At 43.9% G+C, this 23,582-nt stretch overlaps 2 protein-coding genes across 3 annotated transcripts; one reads left to right on the top strand and one right to left on the bottom strand.

Moving 5' to 3' along the window:
* Window positions 1-1,269: 1,269 nt before the first annotated feature.
* Window positions 1,270-4,265, top strand: LOC109734228 (ras-related protein Rab-2-B). The gene is made up of 6 exons (XM_020293442.4): window positions 1,270-1,846; window positions 1,995-2,134; window positions 2,494-2,576; window positions 2,678-2,882; window positions 2,963-3,031; window positions 3,831-4,265. The coding sequence occupies exons 1-6, from the start codon at window positions 1,801-1,803 to the stop codon at window positions 3,918-3,920; spliced, it is 633 nt and encodes a 210-aa protein (XP_020149031.1). The 5' UTR covers window positions 1,270-1,800; the 3' UTR covers window positions 3,921-4,265.
* Window positions 4,266-6,733: 2,468 nt separating this feature from the next.
* On the bottom strand, window positions 6,734-9,212 carry LOC109734227 (small nuclear ribonucleoprotein SmD1a). Of its 2 annotated transcripts, XR_002225827.4 has the most exons (5): window positions 9,040-9,212; window positions 8,816-8,892; window positions 7,185-7,376; window positions 6,929-7,106; window positions 6,734-6,839 (listed from the first exon to the last, which is right to left on the bottom strand). XR_002225827.4 is itself a non-coding variant. In XM_020293441.4 (4 exons), exons 1-4 carry the CDS (start codon window positions 9,051-9,053, stop codon window positions 7,045-7,047), a joined length of 345 nt encoding a protein of 114 aa, XP_020149030.1. In that variant the 5' UTR covers window positions 9,054-9,212; the 3' UTR covers window positions 6,734-7,044. The 2 variants fall into 2 exon arrangements, 1 of the variants encoding a protein (XP_020149030.1); XM_020293441.4 differs by having other exon boundaries at window positions 6,734-7,106.
* Window positions 9,213-23,582: the final 14,370 nt, after the last annotated feature.

Genomic DNA, 23,582 nt, shown 5'->3' on the forward strand with positions numbered 1-23,582 from the left:
CCCTGACGTATTTCTTCCGCTCGGTATTTTTTATTATTTCCAAAAATGACTTTCGTGGAGTTTCAGGACTTTTGGAGTTGTGCAGAATAGGTCTCTAATATTTGCTCCTTTTCCAGCCCAGAATTCCAGCTGCCGGCATTCTCCCTCCTTCTGTAAACCTTGTAAAATAAGAGAGAATAGGCATAAGTATTGTGACATAACGTGTAATAGCAGCCCATAATGCGATAAATATCGATATAAAAGCATGATGCAAAATGGACGTATCAAAATCCTTATCCTTAGTTGGGTCTATAAGCCGACCAGCCTCGTGATCCTTTCGTATCCAGCGTGAGAATCCAATGTTAAAGCCAAACAGTTCGTTCATCTAATTCATGTTTTCCCTATGTTCAAGGGAGTCACAACTCATTGCTCCCTTTTGACAGAAAAAGGTGGTCACTAGTGAAGGTTTGCTGTGTTTTGTGAAAAAAAAACATTTCATCCCAAAATGCCAAAGATGACAAAAGATTCAGAGAGAATTTAAAACTACAAGGAAGGCTTTGAACGGTTAACAAAATTTATTAATACTTGTTTAATTGACATGGTGGATGGTCGGTAGTCAATACTACCTTTGAGTGGAATAGCCCAATGTTTCTCTATCTCAGGTGGGTATACAAGCCGACATGCCTGCCATTTCTCCATCCGCAGGTGGGTGTATAAACCGGCTACCCTAACATTTTCCTATCCTCAGGTGGCCTGGGACCCTTCTGTACCCAGCCCGAGAAGCCTACCCTGAAGCCGACTGATTTGATGTTCGCCCTACGTCCAAGGTAGTTGAGTCACAAAAATACATGGTGCATAATCATCGATGACACTATAGACGGTGGAAGTTGGTTGCGGCACGGAAGAAAAAAGAGTGGACACTGCCAAAAGCAGCTATATTTCCTGAAAGTGGAATGTCAAAGATAACAAAAGAATTAAATAGCCGAGGCTTTCAACTGCATAAAAGGGATGTCAAAATAATTTTATTCATCCTCTGTTTCTAAATATAAGACGTTTCAGTGGTTTAATTTAGGAAGAGATGTAGCAGTTCTTCCGTATTGACATGGTTGATGGTCAATAATGGTACCCTCTAAAATGGGGCAACCCAACACAACATTTCCCTATCCTCAGGTGGCCGACTGGCCTGGTGACTCCTCCGTATCCAGCGTGAGAAGGCACACCTGTAGCTTGTAGCCAACCAAATAATTTATCCAATTCAAGTTCGCCCTATGTTGGAGAGCACGAGTTCGAGTGGCATTTGGCATTGGCACTACTGGCACGCCGGCTTCTTTGCTTCTCGTGTATACAAGGAAGGAAAACGGTGGCGTGGAGATTTCAACTAATCCCGATCCAAAACTTGCCCGTCCTCGGCGGGTCTACAAGCCGACTAGCTTCATGATGACAATCCTGAACCCGGCCCGACGTGCCGACCCCTAACCAAACTCGCCCATCCTACAGTTCCAGTTCGTTCTCCATCCACGGCAAGTCGGCACCCGTGCGCTCCATCTTTGGGCTTGGGGTTCGCTTGCTCCCACCGGTCCTGGTCGGCCGAGGGACAGCGACATACCGATTTCGAAATCAATAACCCGCAGGCGACCGCTGCCTGGCTAAATCGCCGAAGCGAACCGCCCCCAGATCAGTTCGACCACGTAGCCACGTCTCCTTCCTTCCGAAGTAAACAGAGGAGGAAATCCCCCCTCTCTCCCTCGTCGCTGCTCCCCTCCAAATCCCCTGAACCCCGCCTCTCCCCGGAGTAGCTGCTGCGGCCGCGGCGGAGGAGAGATGTCGTACGCCTACCTCTTCAAGTACATCATCATCGGCGACACAGGTGCGCTCCCCCTCCCCCTCCGCCGACCCCTCCTCGTTCCGGGGAGATTGGGCGGATCCGTGCGGCACTTTGCTGCTCCCGTCGTCGGGGAGATCTGTGTCCGCCTCTGCTGAATCTGGCTCGCGCTGACGGTCGGGTGGTCGTGCAGGTGTCGGCAAGTCGTGCCTGCTGCTGCAGTTCACCGACAAGCGCTTCCAGCCCGTCCACGACCTCACCATCGGCGTCGAGTTCGGCGCCCGGATGATCACCATCGACAACAAGCCCATCAAGCTCCAGATTTGGGACACGGTACCTCTCCGCGACCAATTCCTCATTTCTCTTTGCCTTTCCTAGCTGACACGCGCCTAGATCGATTTGTCTTCTTACCGTGGCAGTTAGTGCCAAGCGCAGATGGAAAGAGGTGGCGCTAGGAATTACTGTGCCTCACTAGGATAATCGTAGAGTTAAAACTGCTGTTTGTAGTGTGATTCTGGTTTCACCATTCATAATTGCGACTTCATCGAGTTTCTGTATGAATTAGCTGTCATGAGATGCACAAATGTGTAGTTTAGCTTCCTTCTCATTGTCGTGCCATAAACCTTGGTGTCATATTTAGTTTGTCAAGGTAAATTAAAAAAAAATCTTATGTGGCCGCGTTAACATTACAGGCAGGCCAGGAGTCATTCAGATCGATAACTAGATCATACTACAGGGGAGCTGCTGGTGCTCTTTTGGTTTATGACATCACCAGGTACTTGCCCAATATAGTGAAAGCTGCCTGGTTAGATTAAGTGCATAGTTATCTGAAACTAGCTAACCATGGTGTTAATATCCATGTCATACCGAATTTAGGAGGGAAACCTTTAATCATCTTGCAAGCTGGCTGGAAGATGCAAGGCAACATGCAAATGCCAACATGACAATAATGCTAGTTGGAAACAAATGTGACCTATCCCATAGGCGTGCCGTGAGCTTCGAGGAAGGCGAGCAGTTTGCCAAGGAGAATGGTCTCATCTTTATGGAGGCATCTGCAAAAACTGCACAAAATGTCGAGGAGGTGATGATTGATTCTTGATGCATCTCTGTGCAATTAAGGCCTTCTCCATGGACCATTGTCTCATTCGATTTGAAATACAGGGCTTTGTCAAGACTGCTGGAGCAATATACAAGAAAATTCAGGATGGTGTCTTTGATGTATCTAATGAGGTAAATTTTCAAATATCAAATCATTTTCTTTGTTATTATGCTTAGTGAAAAGTGAGAATGTATAATGTTATCTTTATTATTACTTATGCACCACAAAATTTGTCTGATGTACCTAAATGAGATTCAGTTTCAAATATCATATCATTTCTTTTGTCTGCTTAGTGAAAAGTGAGATTGTATATTAGCAATCATTTATGCAACTTAATTACATTATTAACAAACATGTTGTGCCACAAAATTTCCCTGGTATGTAGAGAACTAGAGATGCCTTTTAAGTGCTGTGTGATCCTTAAGTTGCATCATTTAATATTATTAGGTGATTTCAGGCTCAGGTTTCTGATGTATATTCTACTCCACTTTACAACGCATGAATGCCTGCCTTACAAGTTACAATATTTTTATTGCGAAAGCACAAGATACAACCCGTGTAAATGCCTTGCTTCATTCCCATCGTACAGAAACCCCACCACTTTACTGAGAGCCTTTATATGGACCCTAATAAGATTACTAAAAGATGATGACGGTGTTACATAAATTTCGCTGTAGTAGTTTAATGGAGTAAGGAGATTCTTTTCTTCGTGCTGAAAAAGAGAGATCCGTTGCCCTCCATTGTTGGCAGAAGAAGTTAATAAGCGGTAGGGCAGCAGTGTTGCTATTGCAGCAAATGCCATTTTCCTGCCAAGAACACTTTTAAAATTTTGCCTGTTGAACTGACAAAAAAGGTTACATTGCTGCTTTCCCTGCGGTACTTTGTTCCTGGCCCTGAGCATGTACTGATTTCTCCTCTTAATTTTTGCAGTCGTATGGAATCAAAGTTGGCTATGCAGTTCCTGGCCAAGCTGGAGGTGCTGGTGCTTCGTCTTCCCAAGGTGGCAGCTGCTGCGGCTAATGGAACGATCCATGGTGTACAAAATCGCATGGCATGTGTTACAATACCTGTTACATTATTTCGAGTTGCGAGTGATTGTAACTCCAGGGTGCTTTGTTATTTCACGCGCCTATGGATTATGTTCCAGTGAGCCAGTCAAAATAGGTTCAGTTCATTTCCTTATACTGTATACAATCACTGTAATCCATCAGATGCTTCCAGCCGTGTCATTTAGGATTCACGAATTATATCCATTTGCATCTGTGATTAAATAAGTATGTATGATTCAATGTGTATGTTTAAATCAGCTCAAAACCTTTGGGTCCACAGACTTTAAAGTTATTGAACACTGTTTTTTCATGAGTAGTTGCAGATGTGTGCCTGACTAGGTAACCCGTGATTCTATAAGGACACTTGAGCTTGTGAAATTTGAGCTTTCACTCACTGAACATGAACCATCCAAAGTACTCAGTTAAGTTTAATCGGATGAAGCTTGTTGCTATTTGGCTGAAGGATATGTGTTAATTTGTTTTTCTTATGTCTAAATCTGAATATATCTTGTGGAGAGTTTGAGGTAGTTGTTGTAAAATAAATAGTTTTTTTTTGGTTCTCTTGTAATTGACTTGTTTTCCTCTTTTCCCTTAATAATGTTCGTCTATTTTTTTTCTTAGAGATCATAAGCAAAAAGTTTCCAAAGCATTTCTAAGTTCCTTCGACCCTAACTTTGCTTGTTTGTCGACCGCAGTTCGTGTTGAGTTACAACCATAGGTCTTACGTTTTAAAACAACGGGAGTAGTTTTTATTATATATATTTCTCCTCTTCAGGTTTATAAGGTTTGGAAATAGGCCAAACCATTCCAGCTCGTTCCTACAAAATGATTGATGCAACACAAGAAACCGAGAGCCCTGTATCCATATTAGTTGTTGGTTGCTGAAATAAATGTATCTAGACGTATTTCAGTTCTAGATACTTCAATTTGAGCGGCAATTAGCATGGACCGGAAGGAGTAGGAGACGGCCACAGCAGCAGCAACACAACAACAGTCCGTACCCTCGGCTGCGTACCAGAGCAACAAAATTCTGCACGGTTTGCTATACATACATACATGCACATGAGTAGGGCAGCAAGCCGACGGCGCGTGAGCCGGCGAGGGTGTGGCTAGTTGGTGTGGCAGTCGTAGCAGGTGTGGTTGCGGCCGAGTTCGGTGAACTTGTCGTAGCCGTGGCGGAAGACGCCCATCCCGAAGAGGACGCCGACGAGGAGCGCGATGCACAGCAGCACCAGCAGGCAGCACCCCACCCTCTCCTTACTGTTGAGCCTGAAGCACATCCTTCCCGCCTGCCTGTGCCTGCCCCCCTCCTCCTCCTCTCTTTTCTTCCTCTATATAAACCTTGATCTCTCTCTCTCTCTCTCTCTCTCTCTCTCTCTCTCTCTATAGGCGAGCGACGGTGCTGTAGCGTGAGGGTTTTGGAACGTGCAGGCAGGCTGGAGCAGCGCGGGCACGCCCTTTTATCAGAGAAAATGGTTACAGTTTGCTCCAAGAGAGAGAGAGCAAAACTGCTGGAGGTGGAGCTGGACAACTATGTAACCACTCCAACGAGCGCCCTTCTTTCTGGCTTCAACGGTGGTGTGTAGGGCATCGCTTGCCAGGGAAGCTAGACTGTGTGGAACGGTCGGGTGATAGGAAATCTCTCTCCGGGTTGCCTTTCCGCCATGCACGGAATCTCGATCCTGTGTGGTGTGGCCTAGCCCAAGACACATGTCTAACAAGACGGGATTATTGATGCCGTGATGTGTCATCTTGGCATCGAGGGGCATGTGGGGGGAATCAATTTGCAGAGAGCAACAGGCGGTTCGCTTCTGCTTTTCGTCCATCTTTTGCTGCGGAATATTTGTCTTTTGGCTTTTAGAAGATAGAAGATGGAAGAGGATAATGCATGCGGCTTGGCTGATTGGGGGTGTCCTCCATTGACAAAGTGTTAGGACTGGGAGGGCATGGATGGATGGACAACGGGGTTGACAGGATGGAATCAATTCGACTGGGATGCGCATTTATGTGAGGGGTTATTATCAAAATTTTGTTCTAACACTTTGATAAAGCTTATAAGAAATTGATCGCCGTCGAGGTTTTAATTCGTCCCGATCCTGAAACGTAAGACGGTGAAGAGACAGAGGCAAATGCTCCGGCCAACACTTGTCCCAAACATGACACCACCATAGGCCGGCCGGCCAAACCTGTCGCTTCAAACGCATCACCCACAACGCTCGTTGCATGATTCGGCACGGCACTGCGTGAACGATGGATACATCACGGCCAAGAGGTTGTGGCATGGCTATGTCTGATTACGCTGTGGGTTGTGGCCGGTTACAGAAACTATTACCAACTATTTTTATTTTTTTGCAAACATATTCCAGAAACTTTTACTGACTATAGTAAGCCTTTGGAGTTAAATTCCAGTAAAACATTGTCTCAACAAACAAGATGGAGAGATTCCAGGATATATAAATGTTCTAAAAAAAAAAGGCCACCACAGCATCAAACGTTATGATGAAAGAGAGAAGTGGAACCAACATCACCCATCATCTAACTGGATTTTGTGTAGACATTGCAAGTAAAAATGATGATTCAATTTGTTCCAAACTTATAGGAAACTAAACCACACCGGGCAGAAAATCAAATCACAGAAAGTGATCAAGCCTAACATCGCAGCATACATGCGAGAATTGTGGACAGGTGCATGATTCAGATGAATATATCAATGCGTAATCTGAAATGCCAGTGCCCCCAGCCCAGTTTAATCTCAAGCATTGCCACAGAAGAAAAAGGGTCAGCTTCTACTCAAACACAACTTACTGCTACGCAAAAGCACAAGGGCAAGAATTCCAGGGTAACAAGTAACGGCACAGGATGCCACTTAGCATTTCAAAAGTCTGGAGGCCTGCAAGTGAAATTCCCGAGAAAATGCATTACGAACAATATATAAGAACATAGGTCAAACAGGCGAGATGATTCCGCATCAACACGTACTTAGATTGACATCTTCTAACAGAACAGAAACAATCTTCGACATAGCTCGCAGAGGAAGCAGGTTACGCTGTAGGGACTTGCACTGCACGAGCTTCCAAAGCAGGGAACAATAAAGCTCAGCGCCCCCGGCCGCGACCACGCCCACGGCCGCGTCCACGACCCCGACCCATAGGCTTCCCTGAAACAAAAGGTAGGCTGATCAGTTTACAGTTCTTGTGGAAACTGACCTTAGAACAGCTGTGGTAAAACTGCGTACCTGTAGTTGGCTTCTTAGACTTGACCCTGGGGGTATCCTCAACCAGCAACGTTTCCAGGTTTAAGCTATCAGGGAGGATGTAGTACCGAATGTTGTTTCCTCTCACGCTGATGTGATCAAGGGTTACAGGATTCTTCCCTTTCATTGTGAGCTTTACGGTCTTCAGATGAGTATTCATGCTTATGTCAACACCTACAAAATATGCATCAGTTAGAGGATCTGCGGTACAGTAATCATGATCCCAATAAGTTGGTACAAAAATAGTTGCAGCAGTGCAATGTTATGGGAGTTGCAAAAACTGAAGAGCCAGACAGGGTCCAAACAATAATTTCCCGAATTCTACATGACCGAAGAGTAAAACTGGGCAAACCGAGTTTCTAACATGCAACAAGTTACACAATATGAATCTTCCAGGATGCATTTTTCTTCTTTTAACAAGCAGTGGAAACTTATGGAATCTACCCAACAAAATGCAATTTGGCAAAGATTATAAACCCCAAGGCCAGAACACCTCAAGTAACAAATCAACTGTAGAAATATGAAAAACATCATTCCAATCTTCAAATCATATTTCCTACGGTACCCTTCTTAACACAAAACAAATGTTCTCCAGTTGCAAAGAAATTTCATCAACTGTTCTTACATTGTTTATTGCACCTTTCAGCAAACTTACCACCCCTTTGGTTCATAGGGTAGGAGAATCATAGGAATAGGGAAGTCATAGGAAATGAGATGCATGTATCTGAAATCCTATGAATAGGAATAGGAATAGGAAAGAAGATACCATTTGGTTCACATCATAGGATTTTTTCCATTGAGTCTAGGCTAATGTTTATTTTCCTATGAAATGTGGAGGCTAGGAAGAGTTCCTTCATAGGAATAGGATTCTATTCCTACGAACCAAAGGGCTCTAAAGAAATTTTTCCTATACAAATCCTTTCCTATGAGATTCCTACAAAATTCCTACAAACCAAAGGAGAAGTGCGGTGTGTTCCTCTTCTAGGTTTAATAGTATAAAACTTCATCTGGGAGCAACAAGGAAGATTGGGAGGGGGCATACAGAGGTACTACGTCCCAATGCATTCTCATTCTGACCAACAACTAATGTACGTTACCACACTATCATAAGGAGATGCAATCACTATATTCCTTGGAATAATATATAGAAGACTGAAGATTTCAATATACAAAATACATCATGTATTTAACATCAGGAGTGAACAGCACCAGGCACATAAGAGAAGATGGGCTGAATGTAAACATACTCCACACAATTCGTATGAATCAAATTGCTAATTGACCAAGCAGAACAGCCACTGCAAAGAAACATCGCTAATTGTGCACCACAACACTAATGGAGCTAATCATCTTCATCTCAGTTCCACACTGTAATAATTACCTAATCCTTCAACTACGAAAGGAAATCACTAACTGCCCATAGAAGACATGTTTCACTTCTACGAGCTCTAAACCTAACAAAACCACGCCACACAATCAGGCAAACACATGCCACTAGATCTCAAAAACACCGAGCACGGGGACAAAGATAACGGATCCTAGAAACGGACTCGCTGAAAGAACCCCTTAAATTTCAAGATTTCCCACTCGGGAGGAGTGAAGCCGAAGCATACCAGTGATGGTGCCGTGGACGGTAGTGCCGTTCTTGAGCTCGATGGTGACCGTCTCGTTGTTCAGCTTCATCAAGAACCTGCGGCCAAACAGAAACGCCCAAATCCGCAACAAATTCGCGGAGGATTACACCAACCAGATCAGCGAGGGACGGCAAAACAAAACCAATCCGAAAGAAGGGAAGAAAAGTGGGGGGAGGGGGGGGGGGGGGGGGGGGGGGCGTTACCTGACGAGCTTCATCTTGGCGGCGGCCGGGAAGATGCGGAGGAACGGAGGCGGGCGGAATCGGAGGAGCTCGAGCTGTTTGCTTTCTCGGAGCGGGAGGGCAAAACCCTAGTTTGAAGGCTGACCTGGCTGGTTGCTGGTGAGTCGGTTCACTTGGGCCGGGCTTTACGTCTTTGGGCTCGGTGGAAGTCGTGAGGCCACTGCGCTTCTGAGAAACAATAGGCTTCCACCGACTATTTTTGTTCCCTGCCCCTAAAAAAAAGACTATTTTTGTTCCACAACAAACAAACAAGCGTGTAGAAGGTGCCTAGGTCTTTTTTTGTTGTTGAAAGAAAAACCTCCCATATATTTTTTTTGCGGGAAAATTTCTAATCTATTCATCTTCAATCATGGCAGTACAATGAACACCAGAAATAAAAATTACATCCAGATCAGTAAACCTCCCATATATTAATAATCTGAAACAGTCATACAACGCAGGGCGAAACACTATTAAAAAGCACACTATTGGACCTATTATCAAAACTAAACTTTGCAATCTCGTGCACCACTTTATTAGCCCTTCTGTTAATCTTGGATATCTTGCAATTATTCATCATCTTGGATATACTCAAAACTTCTATCTTTAGATCAACTAGAGGAGACCTGTCTAGTAGATCATTTCCAAGAAAAGAAGCCACAAAAGAACAATCAGTTTCTAAAATGATGGGCTTGTGGAGAGTGATACCAATGTACATCCCCGCAAGGGTCGCTCTAAGCTCAGCTTCATCCGTGCTATTGCACACCTCAATATAATCTCAAGACGAAATGATAACTTCTCCAATATGGTTCCTCGCCACCACACCCACACACACATCACTTATGGCCTCCACATAACTTGCGTCAACATTTATCTTAATGAACTCCGCAATAGGAGACTGCCAACACTACTAGGGAAAAACCTTATACACAGAGTCTTATCAGTAGCGCGTGTTAAAGAGAGGCGCTACTGCTAATTAGTAGTAGTGTGTTCTAGTTTCGAGTGCTACTAGTAGGTGGTTAGCAGTAGCGCGTTTTGGCGAATCGCGCTGCTGTTATGGCCAGCCCAGGCCAAGGTGCCCATCCCCACTTAGCAGTAGCGCCTGTCCCGTAACGGCGCTACAGCTATGGACTTTAGCAGTAGCGCCGGGCCTAAACACGCGCTACTACTAAGCCCGTGTTATCATCGTCCTTCGTGCCTGACCTCTCAGTCTCCCTTCCTCAGTCTCCATCTTCACCCTCTCTCTCCCACCCTTGTTGGCGGCCTGCCCCCGCACTGCTCCAGCCGCCCTTCCCGGCCCGCGCCCTCCCTCCCTCGCGCCCGCCCTTCCCGCTGCCGCCCCTCCCCCCGGTATGTCTCCCTCCCTCCCTCCGACTGTCCTCTCCCTAGCTCTGGCACTCCTCCATCCCTCCTCCATCACCTCCCTCCTCTATCCCGCCTCCTCCCTCCTTCCTCCCCTCCTCCCTCCCTCCTACCCCTCCTCCATCCCTCCCTTCTCTCTCTGTTCTTGTAGAATGTAGGTAATTTAAATGTAGGTTTTAGAATGTAGACATTGTAGAATTTAAGTTTTTAATAGAATAACGTTTTAGGTCATTTGAGTAAATGTATTTTTTTACTATTTTAGATGTTTTGAATAGAATAGGAAATTTTAGGTCTTTTGATTATAAATTTTAGTAATAGAAATTCTTAGTTGGTAGAATTTGAAAAAAAATGTCTTGTACTTGTTATATTCTGAACTTAGGGCATATTTTTAGGGTTTAGTAAAAAATTAGTAACAGAAATTTTTAGGTTCAAGAAGTAGAAAGTAGGTAAAAAAAATCTATAGAAATGTATTGGAATGCTATATGATAAATTTCTATGGTTCAAGAAGTAGACAGTAGGTAAAAAATCAAGGCGTTGAATATTTAGTTGATAGCTTATAGGGTTCACTAAGTCCTAAAATGAGGATAATAATGTTTTTGTTTATATCTTGTTTTTGCAGAAATCAAGGAGCCCTGCATCATGCCTACCGTCGTCCCCGTCACCGATCCCCTCTGACCTCGAGGTGAGACCAGCCAAATCCCCATGTCGATGATGATGTAGATGTTTTGATAGATGTAGTACAGTAGTAGATGAGTAGCTGTGACAATTTCCATGGAATAGAAAATTTTCAATGTAGGTCTTTCAAATATGATGGAGATTTAGACATGTGATATGTAGTGTTGTGTACTACTAGTGCTTGCCCAAGTGGCCTATGTTTGCAGGGAACACCTCCGAGTGGCCTATGTTTTGTCGGAGTGTTGATTAATTTCCATTCCGGCAAATTTCACGCGCTCGATGTGTCCTTTTTACCAAAGGTCATGCCGGATTTTTTGTGAATTTTGGCATGGCGTGTGCTACAATATAGGAAATATCAAGCGCGTTGGATTTGCCGGAAAGAGGATTAAACAACATTTTGGGTTGACTTTAAGTCTGTTGGGGCTCCATATATGACAGTCAAAAAACAGTGAGGGAGTGTCCACCATATATCAATGAAGAAGAATGCCGACTGTTGTCGTGGGGGTCGTTCTTCCTCTTCTTACTCGTGATAGACCTTTTGGTAATGCACATGGAGGAAGAGAAGAACGACCATCACCGACGGTCGCAAATGTCAAAGAGGAGTCAGTGAGGGAGAGTCTCCACCATATATGAGAGGACGAAGAATCACAACTGATGTCGTGTGGGTAGCTTCTTCTTCATTCCAAGGTGCTAGACATTTTGGTGTAATGCACTTTGGAATGACAGGAGTAGCTACCATCACCGACGGTCGCAAATGTCAGAGAGGAAGAATCCCAACTGTTGTCGTGGGGGTCGCTTCTCCTTCGTCCCCGTGTGCTAGATATTTTGGTGTAATGCACTCGGGGACGAAGGAAGGAGCGACCATCACCAACGATCAAATATATCAAAGAGAGAGTGCCCACCATATACACCACGTGAGATGAGAGTTGTCAAGGAAGACTCGACAGATCGAAAGTCAACCCGTGATGAATATTAATGATCGAATTTAGTTTTTGTAGTACATATATTGAAATTCAGAAGTTTAATCTTTGAATTATGAACACAGGAGATGTCTGATGACGATAGGATCCCGGAGTGCGATTACTGCTACGATGACAGGGGTTTGTGCGACAGGTTTCCTCACCTGCAAAATGATAGGTTTTTCACCGTGAAGCTGGACGAGACCTTTGATGTTTGTACGGTACGCAACGACAAGCATTTCATCGTAATTAATATCATCACTTGTTCTTCTTTTGTTCAACGTGTAATTTCTGGATTTTTTTTCAATTTGATTAGTACATCCCCCATGCAAGACCATATGTATTGGAGAAGCTCGGTTTCAAAGACTTTGAGAATATGGAGACGAGGAGCACTCACTTAAGAACTAAACATGGTTATGCGTTTCGGGTCAAGCTGTACAATGAAGGGAATATGCCCTAGAGGTAATAATAAAGTTGTTATTTTATATTTCCTTATATCATGATAAATATTTATTATTCAGGCTAGAATTGTATTAACCAGAAACTTGATACATGTGTGGATACATAGACAAAACACCGTGTCCCTAGTAAGCCTCTACTAGACTAGCTCGTTAATCAAAGATGGTTAAGTTTCCTAACCATAGACATGTGTTGTCATTTGATGAACGGGATCACATCATTAGGAGAATGATGTGATTGACAAGACCCATCCGTTAGCTTAGCATAATGATCGTTAACTTTTATTGCTATTGCTTTCTTCATGTCATATACATATTCCTTTGACTATGAGATTATGCAACTCCCGGATACCGGAGGAATACCTTGTGTGCTATCAAACGTCACAACGTAATTGGGTGATTATAAAGATGCTCTACAGGTATCTCTGAAGGTGTTTGTTGGGTTGGCATAGATCGAGATTAGGATTTGTCACTCCGAGTATCGGAAATGTATCTCTGGGCCCTCTCGGTAATACACATCATAAGAAGCCTTACAAGCGATGTGACTAATGAGTTAGTTGCGGGATGATGTATTATGGAACGAGTAAAGAGACTTGCCGGTAACAAGATTGAACTAGGTATGAAGATACCGACAATCGAATCTCGGGCAAGTAACATACCGATGACAAAGGGAATAACGTATGTTGTCATTACGGTACGACCGATAAAGATCTTCGTAGAATGTGTGGGAACCAATATGAGCATCTAGGTTCTGCTGTTGGTTATTGACCGGAGAGGTGTCTCGGTCATGTCTAGATAGTTCTCGAACCCGTAGGGTCCGCACGCTTAACGTTCGATGATGATTTTGTATTATATGAGTTATGTGATTTGGTGAACAAATGTTGTTCGGAGTTCCGGATGAGATCACGGACATAACGAGGAGTCTCGAAATGGTTGAGAGGTAAAGATTCATATATAGGACGATGATATTCGGACACCAGAAGTGTTTCGGGTTGTATCGGGCACATATCGGAGTACCACGGGGGGTTACCGGAACCCCCGGGGGATTAATGGGCCTTATGGGCCATAGGAGGGGAGCACAGCATCCCACAAGGGGTGGTGCCCCCCCCACCCAAGGAAGGAGGCAGAATAGGAGAAGGAGGAGGGGGTTCGCCCCCCCTTTCCTTCCTCCCCCCTCTCTTCCCTTTTCCACCTTCCGGTAAAAAGGAAGGGGGGGACGAATTGGAATAGGGCCCCAAGTAGGATTCCTCCTACTTGGGGCGCCGAAGGCAGCTCCCCTCCCCCTCCCACCTATATATACATGGGGAGGGGGCGCCTAGAACACACACCAACAATTGTTAGCCGTGTGCGGCGCCCCCCTCACAGTTTACACCTCCGGTCATATCTTCGTAGTGCTTAGGCGAAGCCCTGCGCGGATCACTTCACCATCACCGTCACCATGCCATCGTGCTGACGAAACTCTCCCTCGACACTTTGCTGGATCAAGAGTCCGAGGGATGTCATCGAGCTGAACGTGTGCAGAACTCGGAGGTGCCGTACGTTCGGTGCTTGATCGGTCGGAATAAGAAGAAGTTCGACTACATCAACCGCGTTGTCAAACGCTTCTGCTTTCGGTCTACAAGGGTACGTGGACACACTCTCGTTGCTATGCATCTCCTAGATAGATCTTGCGTGAGCGTAGGATTTTTTTTGAAATTGCATGCTACGTTTACCAACAGTGGCATCCGAGGCAGGTTTATGCGTAGATGATATGCACGAGTAGAACACAAAGAGTTATGGGCGGTGATAGTCATACTGCTTACCACCAATGACTTATTTTGATTCGGCGGTATTGTTGGATGAAGCAGCCCGGACCAACCTTATAATTGTTAGCTTATTTCTTATCTTCAAAAAAAATACTCGGAAGGCTATAGACAGGACATACTACAGCTATGATTCCGAGCTTAATTGTGAGGAGAAAGGTTATCTTGTCTCATTCATAGATGATATTGAGTCCTTTAAAACTAATCACTCTATCCTCCCAAATTTTATTGGATACATGCCACTAGTCCATAAATTGCATGATGTAACTTCATTGCCAAAAACTTGGTAAGATTTTGTTAATGATGGTAACTTCACTGCATACATTCTTTTTCAGTAAACTACATTGGTAACTATATATGTTACTATTATGTTTTTCAACAAAGCCTCCCGAAGGAGGTTGTGCCCGACATGTTCTTTACCGAAGGTGATATGCATATGGTTAGCTTATGACCAACTCCTTTGAAGGCTTACCGCACTGCATACTCGATTTCTTCAAACGATGGAAGCTCCAATATCAAAGAATGGAGCAAAGTGATGAATGCACACACGCAACTCGTAGGAGACAACATGAACGTGCGCAAGCCACAAGTTGGAGATAGGTGTATCTCCATTCTCCATTATGGAGATGGACCGGTTTATCTGTTTTATGGTATTTTACCTAGGAGAGAGGAGTAGGTCCTAGGTATTAAGAAAAATTATTAGTGTTGGTTATGACTATGATGATGATGAGAAGTTGTTATCATGTGCTACAATGTGTTAGAGTTGATGATGATGATTAAGGAAATATGCCCTAGAGGCAATAATAAAGTTGTTATTTTATATTTCCTTATATCATGATAAATCATTATTATTCATGCTAGAATTGTATTAACCGGAAACTTGATACATGTGTGGATACATAGACAAAACACTGTGTCCCTAGTAAGCCTCTACTAGACTAGCTCGTTAATCAAAGATGGTTAAGTTTCTTGACCATAGACATGTGTTGTTATTTGATGAACGGGATCACATCATTAGGAGAATGATGTGATGGACAAGACCCATCCGTTAGCTTAGCATGTTGATCATTCAGTTATATTGTTATTGCTTTCATGTATGTCAAATACATATTCCTTTGACTATGAGATCATGCAACTCCCGGATACCGGAGGAATGCCTTGTGTGCTATCAAACGTCACAGCGTAATTGGGTTATTATAAAGATGCTCTACAGGTATCTCTGAAGGTGTCTTGTTGGGTTGGCGTGAATCGAGACTAGGATTTGTCACTCCGAGTATCAGAGAGGTATCTCTGGGCCCTCTCTGTAATGCACATCATAAGAAGCCTTGCAAGCAAAGTAACTAATGAGTTAGTTGCGGGATGATGTATTATGGAACGAGTAAAGAGACTTGCCGGTACCGAGATTGAACTAGGTATGAAAATACCAACGATCGAATCTCGGGCAAGTAACATACCGATAGACAAAAGGAATTACGTATGTTGTCATAAGGTTCGACCGGTAAAGATCTTCGTAGAATATGTAGGAGCCAATATGGGCATCCAGGTTCCGCTATTGGTTATTGACCAGAGAGATGTCTCGGTCATGTCTACATAGTTCTCGAACCCGTAGGGTCCGCACGCTTAATGTTCGTTGACGATATAGTACTATATGAGTTATGTATGTTGGTGACCGAATGTTGTTTGGAGTCCCGGATGAGATCACGGACATGACGAGGAGCTCCGGAATGGTCCGGAGGTAAAGATTGATAAATAGGATGATATGGTTCAGCCAAGGGGTGAAGCCCACGGGGCTTTAGGTCGGTGCAAAAGGAGTTTTGCGGAGGCCAAACGCCAGGCCCATGGCGTCTGGGCCAGACGCCAAGGACCGTGACGTTTGATGACCCACAAGTATAGGGGATCTATCGTAGTCCTTTTTATAAGTAAGAGTGTCGAACCCAACGAGGAGCAGAATGAAATGACAAGTGGTTTTCAGTAAGGTATTCTCTGCAAGCACTAAAATTATTGGTAACAAATAGTTTTGTGATAAGGTAATTTGTAACGGGTAACAAGTAATAAAAGTAAACAAGGTGCAACAATATGGCCCAATCCCTTTTGTAGCAAAGGACAAGCCTGGACAAACTCTTATATAAAGGAAAGCACTCTCAGGACACATGGGAATTATCGTCAAGCTAGTTTTCATCACGCTCGTATGATTCGCGTTCGTTACTTTGATAATTTGATATGTGGGTGGACCGGTGCTTGGGTACTGCCCTTCCTTGGACAAGCATCCCACTTATGATTAAACCCTCTTGCAAGCATCCGCAACTACAAAAGAAGTATTAAGGTAAACCTAACCATAGCATGAAACATGTGGATCCAAATCAGCCCCTTACGAAGCAACGGATAAACTAGGGTTTAAGCTTCTGTCACTCTAGCAACCCATCATCTACTTATTACTTCCCAATGCCTTCCTCTAGGCCCCAATAATGGTGAAGTGTCATGTAGTCGACGTTCACATAACATCACTATAGGAAATACAACATACATCTCATCAAAATATCGAACGAATACCAAATTCACATGACTACTTATAGCAAGACTTCTCCCATGTCCTCAGGAACAAACGTAACTACTCACAAAGCATATTCATGTTCATAATCAGAGGGGTATTAATATGCATAAAGGATCTGAACATATGATCTTCCACCAAATAAACCAACTAGCATCAACTACAAGGAGTAATCAACACTACTAGCAACCCACAGGTACCAATTTGAGGTTTTGAGACAAAGATTGGATACAAGAGATGAACTAGGGTTTGAGATGAGATGGTGCTGGTGAAGATGTTGATGGAGATTGACCCCCTCCCGATGAGAGGATCGATGGTGATGATTTCCCCCTCCCGGAGGGATGTTTCCCCGGCAGAACAGCTCCGCTGGAGCCCTAGATTGGTTTCGCCAGGTTCCGCCTCGAGATGGCGGCGCTTCATCCCGAAAGCTTCCTTCTGATTTTTTCCAGGGCAAAAGACTTCATATAGCAAAAGATGGGCACCGGAGGCCTGCCAGGGGGCCCACGAGGCAGGGGGCGCGCCCCCACCCTCGTGGATGGTGGGTGGCCCCCCTCTGGTGCTTTCTTCGCCCAATATTTTTTATATATTCCAAAATTGACTTTCGTGGAGTTTCAGGACTTTTGGAGCTGTGCAGAATAGGTCTCTAATGTTTGCTCCTTATGCAACCCAGAATTCCAGCTGCCGGCATTCTCCCTCTTCATGTAAACCTTGTAAAATAAGAGAGAAAAGGCATAAGTATTGTGACATAATGTGTAGTAACAGCCCATAATGCAATAAATATCGATATAAAAGCATGATGCAAAATGGACGTATCAACTCCCCCAAGCTTAGACCTCGCTTGTCCTCAAGCGGAAGCCGATATCGAAAAATATGTCCACGTGTTTAGAGATGGAGGTGTCGATAAAATAAAATACAGACATGAGGGAATCATGATCATTCTTATAACAGCAACATATATATATATATATGTATATATTGTCATATGATTTCTTATGCTAAAGTAACAATCTATTCACAATGTCAAGTATGAATCAGACACTTCATTGAAAACTAACAAACTATGATCTCGGTCATTGAAGCAATTGCAATTTATCATAACATCGGAAAGAGTCAATATAAGAGCTTTTCAGCAAGTCCACATACTAAACTATCATTTAGTCTTTCACAATTGCCAACACTCACGCAATACTTATGGGTATGGAGTTTTAATCAGACACAGAGAAAGATAGGGGCTTATACCTCCCAACCTTTTACCTCAAGGGTAATGTCAACAATAATAGTTCATGATAACTTACATCCAATTGGATATATATATCAGGATCTTCCCAACACAATGTGCTTGCCAAAGGATAAAATGTAAAAAGGAAAGGTGAAGATCACCGCGACTCTTGCATGAGACATAAGACAAAAATAAAAGATAGGCCCTTCGCAGAGGGAAGCAGAGGTTGTCATGTGCTTTTATGGTTGGATGCATGAAATCTTAATGCAAAAGAACGTCACTTTATATTGCCACTTGTGATATGGACCTTTATTATGCAGTCTGTCGCTTTTATTTCTTCCATATCACAAGATTGTATAAAGCTTATTTTCTCCACACTAATAGATCATACATATTTAGAGAGCAATTTTTATTGCATGCAACAATGACAACTTACTTGAAGGATCTTACTCAATCCATAGGTAGATATGGTGGACTCTCATGGCAAAACTGGGTTTAAGGATATTCGGAAGCACAAGTAGTATCTCTACTTGGTGCAAAGAATTTGGCTAGCATGAGGGGGAAAGGCAAGCTCGACATGTTGGATGATCCATGACAATATACTTTATTTCGGATATAAGAAAACATAACCCATTACGTTGTCTTCCTTGTCCAACATCAACCTTTTATCATGTCATATTTTAATGAGTGCTCACAATCATAAAAGATGTCCAAGATAGTATATTTATATGTGAAAACCTCTCTTTCTTTATTACTTCCTATTAATTGCAACGATGACCAAAACTATGTTTGTCAACTCCCAACAACTTTTATTCATCATACTCTTTTATATGTGAAGTCATTACTCTCCATAAGATCAATATGATCTCTTTAATTCTTTTTATTCTTTCTTTTATTCCCTCTAGATCACAGCAAGATAATCAAGCCCTTGACTCAAAACTAATCTTTATTATATATAGCTCACAGACTCGATTACATAGAAGGATCATAAAGCAAAACTCAAAACTAGATCATACTAAAACTTTATTCTACTAGATCAAGATATTAACAAAAGGATCGAACTAAGAAAAACGGTAAAGATAAGAGTGTGATGGTGATACGATACCGGGGCACCTCCCTCAAGCTTGGCAGTTGCCAAGGGGAGTGCCCATACCCAATACTCAGTTCTCCTTCCTCGGAGGTGGTGATGATGGAGTTGTTGATGATGTAGGCTTGTCGTCCTTCTTCCAAGGCATAGGCTCACCATCATAGAAAGATGATCGAGTCTCCGGGATCCTCAAATCTGCAGCCAAACTCATCCTCTTGAATCTATATTCATACTCACAGTTTTGGTTTTGCAGGTCATAGATCTGGGCTTGGAGGTGCTCGATTTTCTCGTGAAGCTTGAAGATGGCCTCCCCAATGTTCTTGGCATCCAGCTTGTGGTGGTGAACTCCGCGATCATCGTGTGGTTGGCGTCGAGTCCGCATTCCACCATCCCTTGGCACTTGAAAACTTGCTGCTCCATTGCTTCGAGTCTTGTCTCCATGCTTCCGGTCCTCCTTGGTCCCTCAACATCGCGTATGTGCAGCACCCCCTCATGCATCTCAATGGTTTGAGGGTGTTGCAGTACCTCCGCGAGGTAGGGGTCGATGACCTTCTCGAAAAACTTGTCCTTGGGTGCGCTCGAAGACGTCATGGTGATATAGATCTGTCAGAAAAATAGCTCAAAACAAAAACAAGAGATATTTGCGTGGTACTGTGGTCAAAACCTTTGGGAGATTATATAATGAATTTTTACCGACCAAAAGAAGTATCGTGCAAGAAAACGAAGTCCGGAGGGCACACGAGGTGCCCACGAGGCAGGGGGCGCGCCCAGGGGGGTAGGGCGCGCCCTCCACCCTCGTGGATGCCTCGTGTCCCTTTCGGACTACTTCTTATTTTCCTATTTTCTTAAATATTCCAAAACGGAGAAAAATTGCCATTAGAACTGTTTTGGAGTCACTTTACTTACCGTACCACATACCTATTCCTTTTTGGAGTCTGAAACATTCTGGAAAGTGTCCCTTATATATTCCTCTGGGGTTACGGTTTCAATAACATTGGTTTCAACATTTATTGGATTACCTGAGATATAATGTTTGATTCTTTGACCGTTCACCACCTTTAGATTTGTGCCTTCAAAGTTGTTGATTTTTATGGCAGCGGAACGATAGACCTCCTCGATAACGTAAGACCTTCCCATTTAGAGAGGAGTTTTCCTGCAAAAAATCTTAAACAAGAGTTGTATAGCAAAACATAGTCACCTACATTAAACTCACGCTTTTGTATCCTTTTGTCATGCCATCTTTTAACTTTTTCTTTAAACAGTTTGGCATTCTCATAGGCCTGGGTTCTCCACTCATCAAGCGAGCTAATGTAAAATAGCCTCTTCTCACCGGCAATTTTGAAATCATAATTGAGCTCTTTAATGGCCCAATATGCCTTATGCTCTAGTTCGAGAGGTAAGTGACATGCTTTTCCATAAACCATTTTATACGGAGACATACCCATAGGATTTTTATATGCAGTTCTATAGGCCCACAATGCATCATCAAGTTTCTTGGACCAATTCTTTCTAGATCTATTAACAGTCTTTTGCAAAATTAATTTAATCTCCCTATTACTTAGTTCTACTTGACCACTAGATTGTGGATGGTATGGAGATGCAACTCTATGATTAACGTCATACTTAGCAAGCATTTGACGAAAGGCACCATGAATAAAATGTGAACCACCATCAGTCATTAAATATCTAGGGACTCCAAACCTCGGGAAAATAACTTCTTTAAGCATCTTAATAGAGGTGTTATGATCAGCACTACTAGTTGGAATAGCCTCTACCCACTTAGTAACGTAATCAACAACAACTAAAATATGTGTATACCCATTAGAGGAAGGAAATGGTCCCATATAATCAAAGCCCCAAACATCAAATGGTTCAATAACAAGTGAATAATTCATAGGCATTTCTTGACGTCTACTAATATTACCAATTCTTTGACAGTCATCACAAGACAAGACAAACTTACAGACATCTTTAAAAGAGTAGGCCAATAAAAACTGGATTGCAATACCTTATGTGCAGTTCTATCTCCAGCATGGTGTCCTCCATAAGCTTCAGGGTGACACTTGCGTAGGATCTGTTCCTGTTCGTCGACATGCACGGGGCCTCGGTCTACAATGCGCGTACCGTGGGAGAAGCTGACCGCCGTGCGTCTCCACATGAACGTCGCCAGCGGTGGCGGCGCTGACCGCCGTGCGCCTCCACAAGAACGTCGCCAACGGTGGCGGCGCGGCTAGAGGACGACAGTCTACGAGAGCGTACTGTGGGAGCGAGAGGATCACCGTGCGTCCCCTCGACGAACCGCGGCGCCGACGTATCGGCGTGGCGGGGAGGGCGGCTTTGGCGGAGCGAATGGAGTGGAGGGGGACGGGGGGAGGGGGGTTTGGGGAATATTATTGGCTAGTTGGCCGAAGGGCGGTTGAATCTAGGATTTGGGGGGAATTTTTGGGTGGGGGGAGGATTTTCGCGCGGTGGGCGGGGGGAGTTTGGCGCATGGTCGGTTTCTCCAAATGCAGTCCCACGTGTCAGTGAAGAGGCAAGCCAAAGCGCGTTTCGTTTGCGTGAGCCGTGTGTAGGACCGAACGTGTGTGGGGTGCAATGCGACCGTGACAGGGGTGCTGTGAGTGTACCGCCTTTTTTCCTTTTAAACTAGGTGCTTCGCCCCCTCAAAAAAAACCTGTTGCTTCATGCGATCCATCAATACTACTACTAGTAATCCGGTAATCCCGACTAAAACGGCGCGGCCGGGTCTTTTCCCGCGCGATATGCTGGGAGGTTGGCTTAGTTGGGTTTTTTAGGACGAGTAATGCTACACCTACGTAGTCCCAGTTACGTAATTAACATAATGTGAAACGTGTGAGCTGTTGATTGTAGATTGGGGGGAGGGAGGGTCCCACCACCATGAAAATCAGGGGAGGAGAGAGAGAGGCAATTTACGTTAACCCTTTCGTAGGTTCCCGTAGATGTAGAAAGATGTGAAATGCGTGAATGTGCATTTGCACATAAGGCCTTCCCTCGTTCATCCTTTTCTCCCACAAGATCTTGATCTTTCGCGCAACGCACGGGCATCTTGCTAGTACTCCTACAATATACTATATTATTGTGAAAGTTCATATACACCGGCCGAGATTAATGCAAACACGACAGATTTTCATTACATTTTGAACTTTTATAGGACAGAAAAAATAAAAGAAACCTGACCCTAAACCTATTCTACGGCGGCGACCGATGTCCTCCATCTGCGATCTCCATGTACGGGGGCGGGGTTCAAGACCCGTGAAGTGAAGGTCCGGTCTCCGGCGAGGAAAAGTAGAACACGGGAGACGGACCGGCCAGTTGGCACACCATGCCCTGCCGCCTCCCATGCCCTACTCATCCTCGGAGGAGTCCCCGACCTCAGCGGTGCCGGACGTTGGACGGCGGCAAGTAGGATGTGATGGCCCACAAGTATAGGGGATCTATCGTAGTCCTTTCGATAAGTAAGAGTGTCGAACCCAACGAGGAGCAGAAGGAAATGATAAGCGGTTTTCAGCAAGGTATTCTCTGCAAGCACTGAAATAATAGGTAACAGATAGTTTTGTGATAGGATAATTTGTAACGAGCAACAAGTAACAAAAGTAAATAAAGTGCAGCAAGGTGGCCCAATCCTTTTTGTAGCAAAGTACAAGCCTGGACAAACTCTTATATAGAGAAAAGCGCTCCCGAGGACACATGGGAATTATCGTCAAGCTAGTTTTCATCACGTTCATATGATTCGCGTTCGGTACTTTGATAATTTGATATGTGGGTGGACCGGTGCTTGGGTGATGTCCTTACTTGGACAAGCATCCCACTTATGATTAACCTCTATTGCAAGAATCCGCAACTACAACAAAAGTATTAAGGTAAACCTAACCATAGCATGAAACATATGGATCCAAATCAGCCCCTTACGAAGCAACGCATAAACTAGGGTTTAAGCTTGTGTCACTCTAGCAACCCATCATCTACTTATTACTTCCCAATGCCTTCCTCTAGGCCCAAATAATGGTGAAGTGTTATGTAGTCGACGTTCACATAACACCACTAGAGGCTAGACAACATACATCTCATCAAAATATCGAACGAATGCCAAATTCACATGACTACTAATAGCAAGACTTCTCCCATGTCCTCAGGAACAAACGTAACTACTCACAAAGCATATTCATGTTCATAATCAGAGGGGTATTAATATGCATATAGGATCTGAACATATGATCTTCCACCAAATAAACCAACTAGCATCAACTACAAGGAGTAATCAACACTACTAGCAACCTACTAGTACCAATCCCGGACTTGGAGACAAGAATTGGATACAAGAGATGAACTAGGGTTTTGAGAGAAGATGGTGCCGGTGAAGATGTTGATGGAGATTGCCCTCTCCCGATGAGAGG

Source organism: Aegilops tauschii, chromosome 2, assembly GCF_002575655.3.
Source record: "Aegilops tauschii subsp. strangulata cultivar AL8/78 chromosome 2, Aet v6.0, whole genome shotgun sequence".
NCBI lineage: Eukaryota > Viridiplantae > Streptophyta > Magnoliopsida > Poales > Poaceae > Aegilops > Aegilops tauschii.

What these genes read in the sequence shown, in the direction of transcription:
- LOC109734228 (XM_020293442.4), top strand. Translation starts at nt 1,801, where the DNA reads ATGTCGTACGCCTACCTCTTCAAGTACATCATCATCGGCGACACAG. An exon ending in TTGGTTTATGACATCACCAG is followed by an intron (nt 2,577 to 2,677) that starts GTACTTGCCCAA and finishes TACCGAATTTAG; the next exon opens with GAGGGAAACCTTTAATCATC. An exon ending in CTGCACAAAATGTCGAGGAG is followed by an intron (nt 2,883 to 2,962) that starts GTGATGATTGAT and finishes TTTGAAATACAG; the next exon opens with GGCTTTGTCAAGACTGCTGG.
- LOC109734227 (XM_020293441.4), bottom strand. An exon ending in CGTCCACGGCACCATCACTG is followed by an intron (nt 7,377 to 8,815) that starts GTATGCTTCGGC and finishes CATATTTTGTAG; the next exon opens with GTGTTGACATAAGCATGAAT. An exon ending in GTCTAAGAAGCCAACTACAG is followed by an intron (nt 7,107 to 7,184) that starts GTACGCAGTTTT and finishes CTTTTGTTTCAG; the next exon opens with GGAAGCCTATGGGTCGGGGT.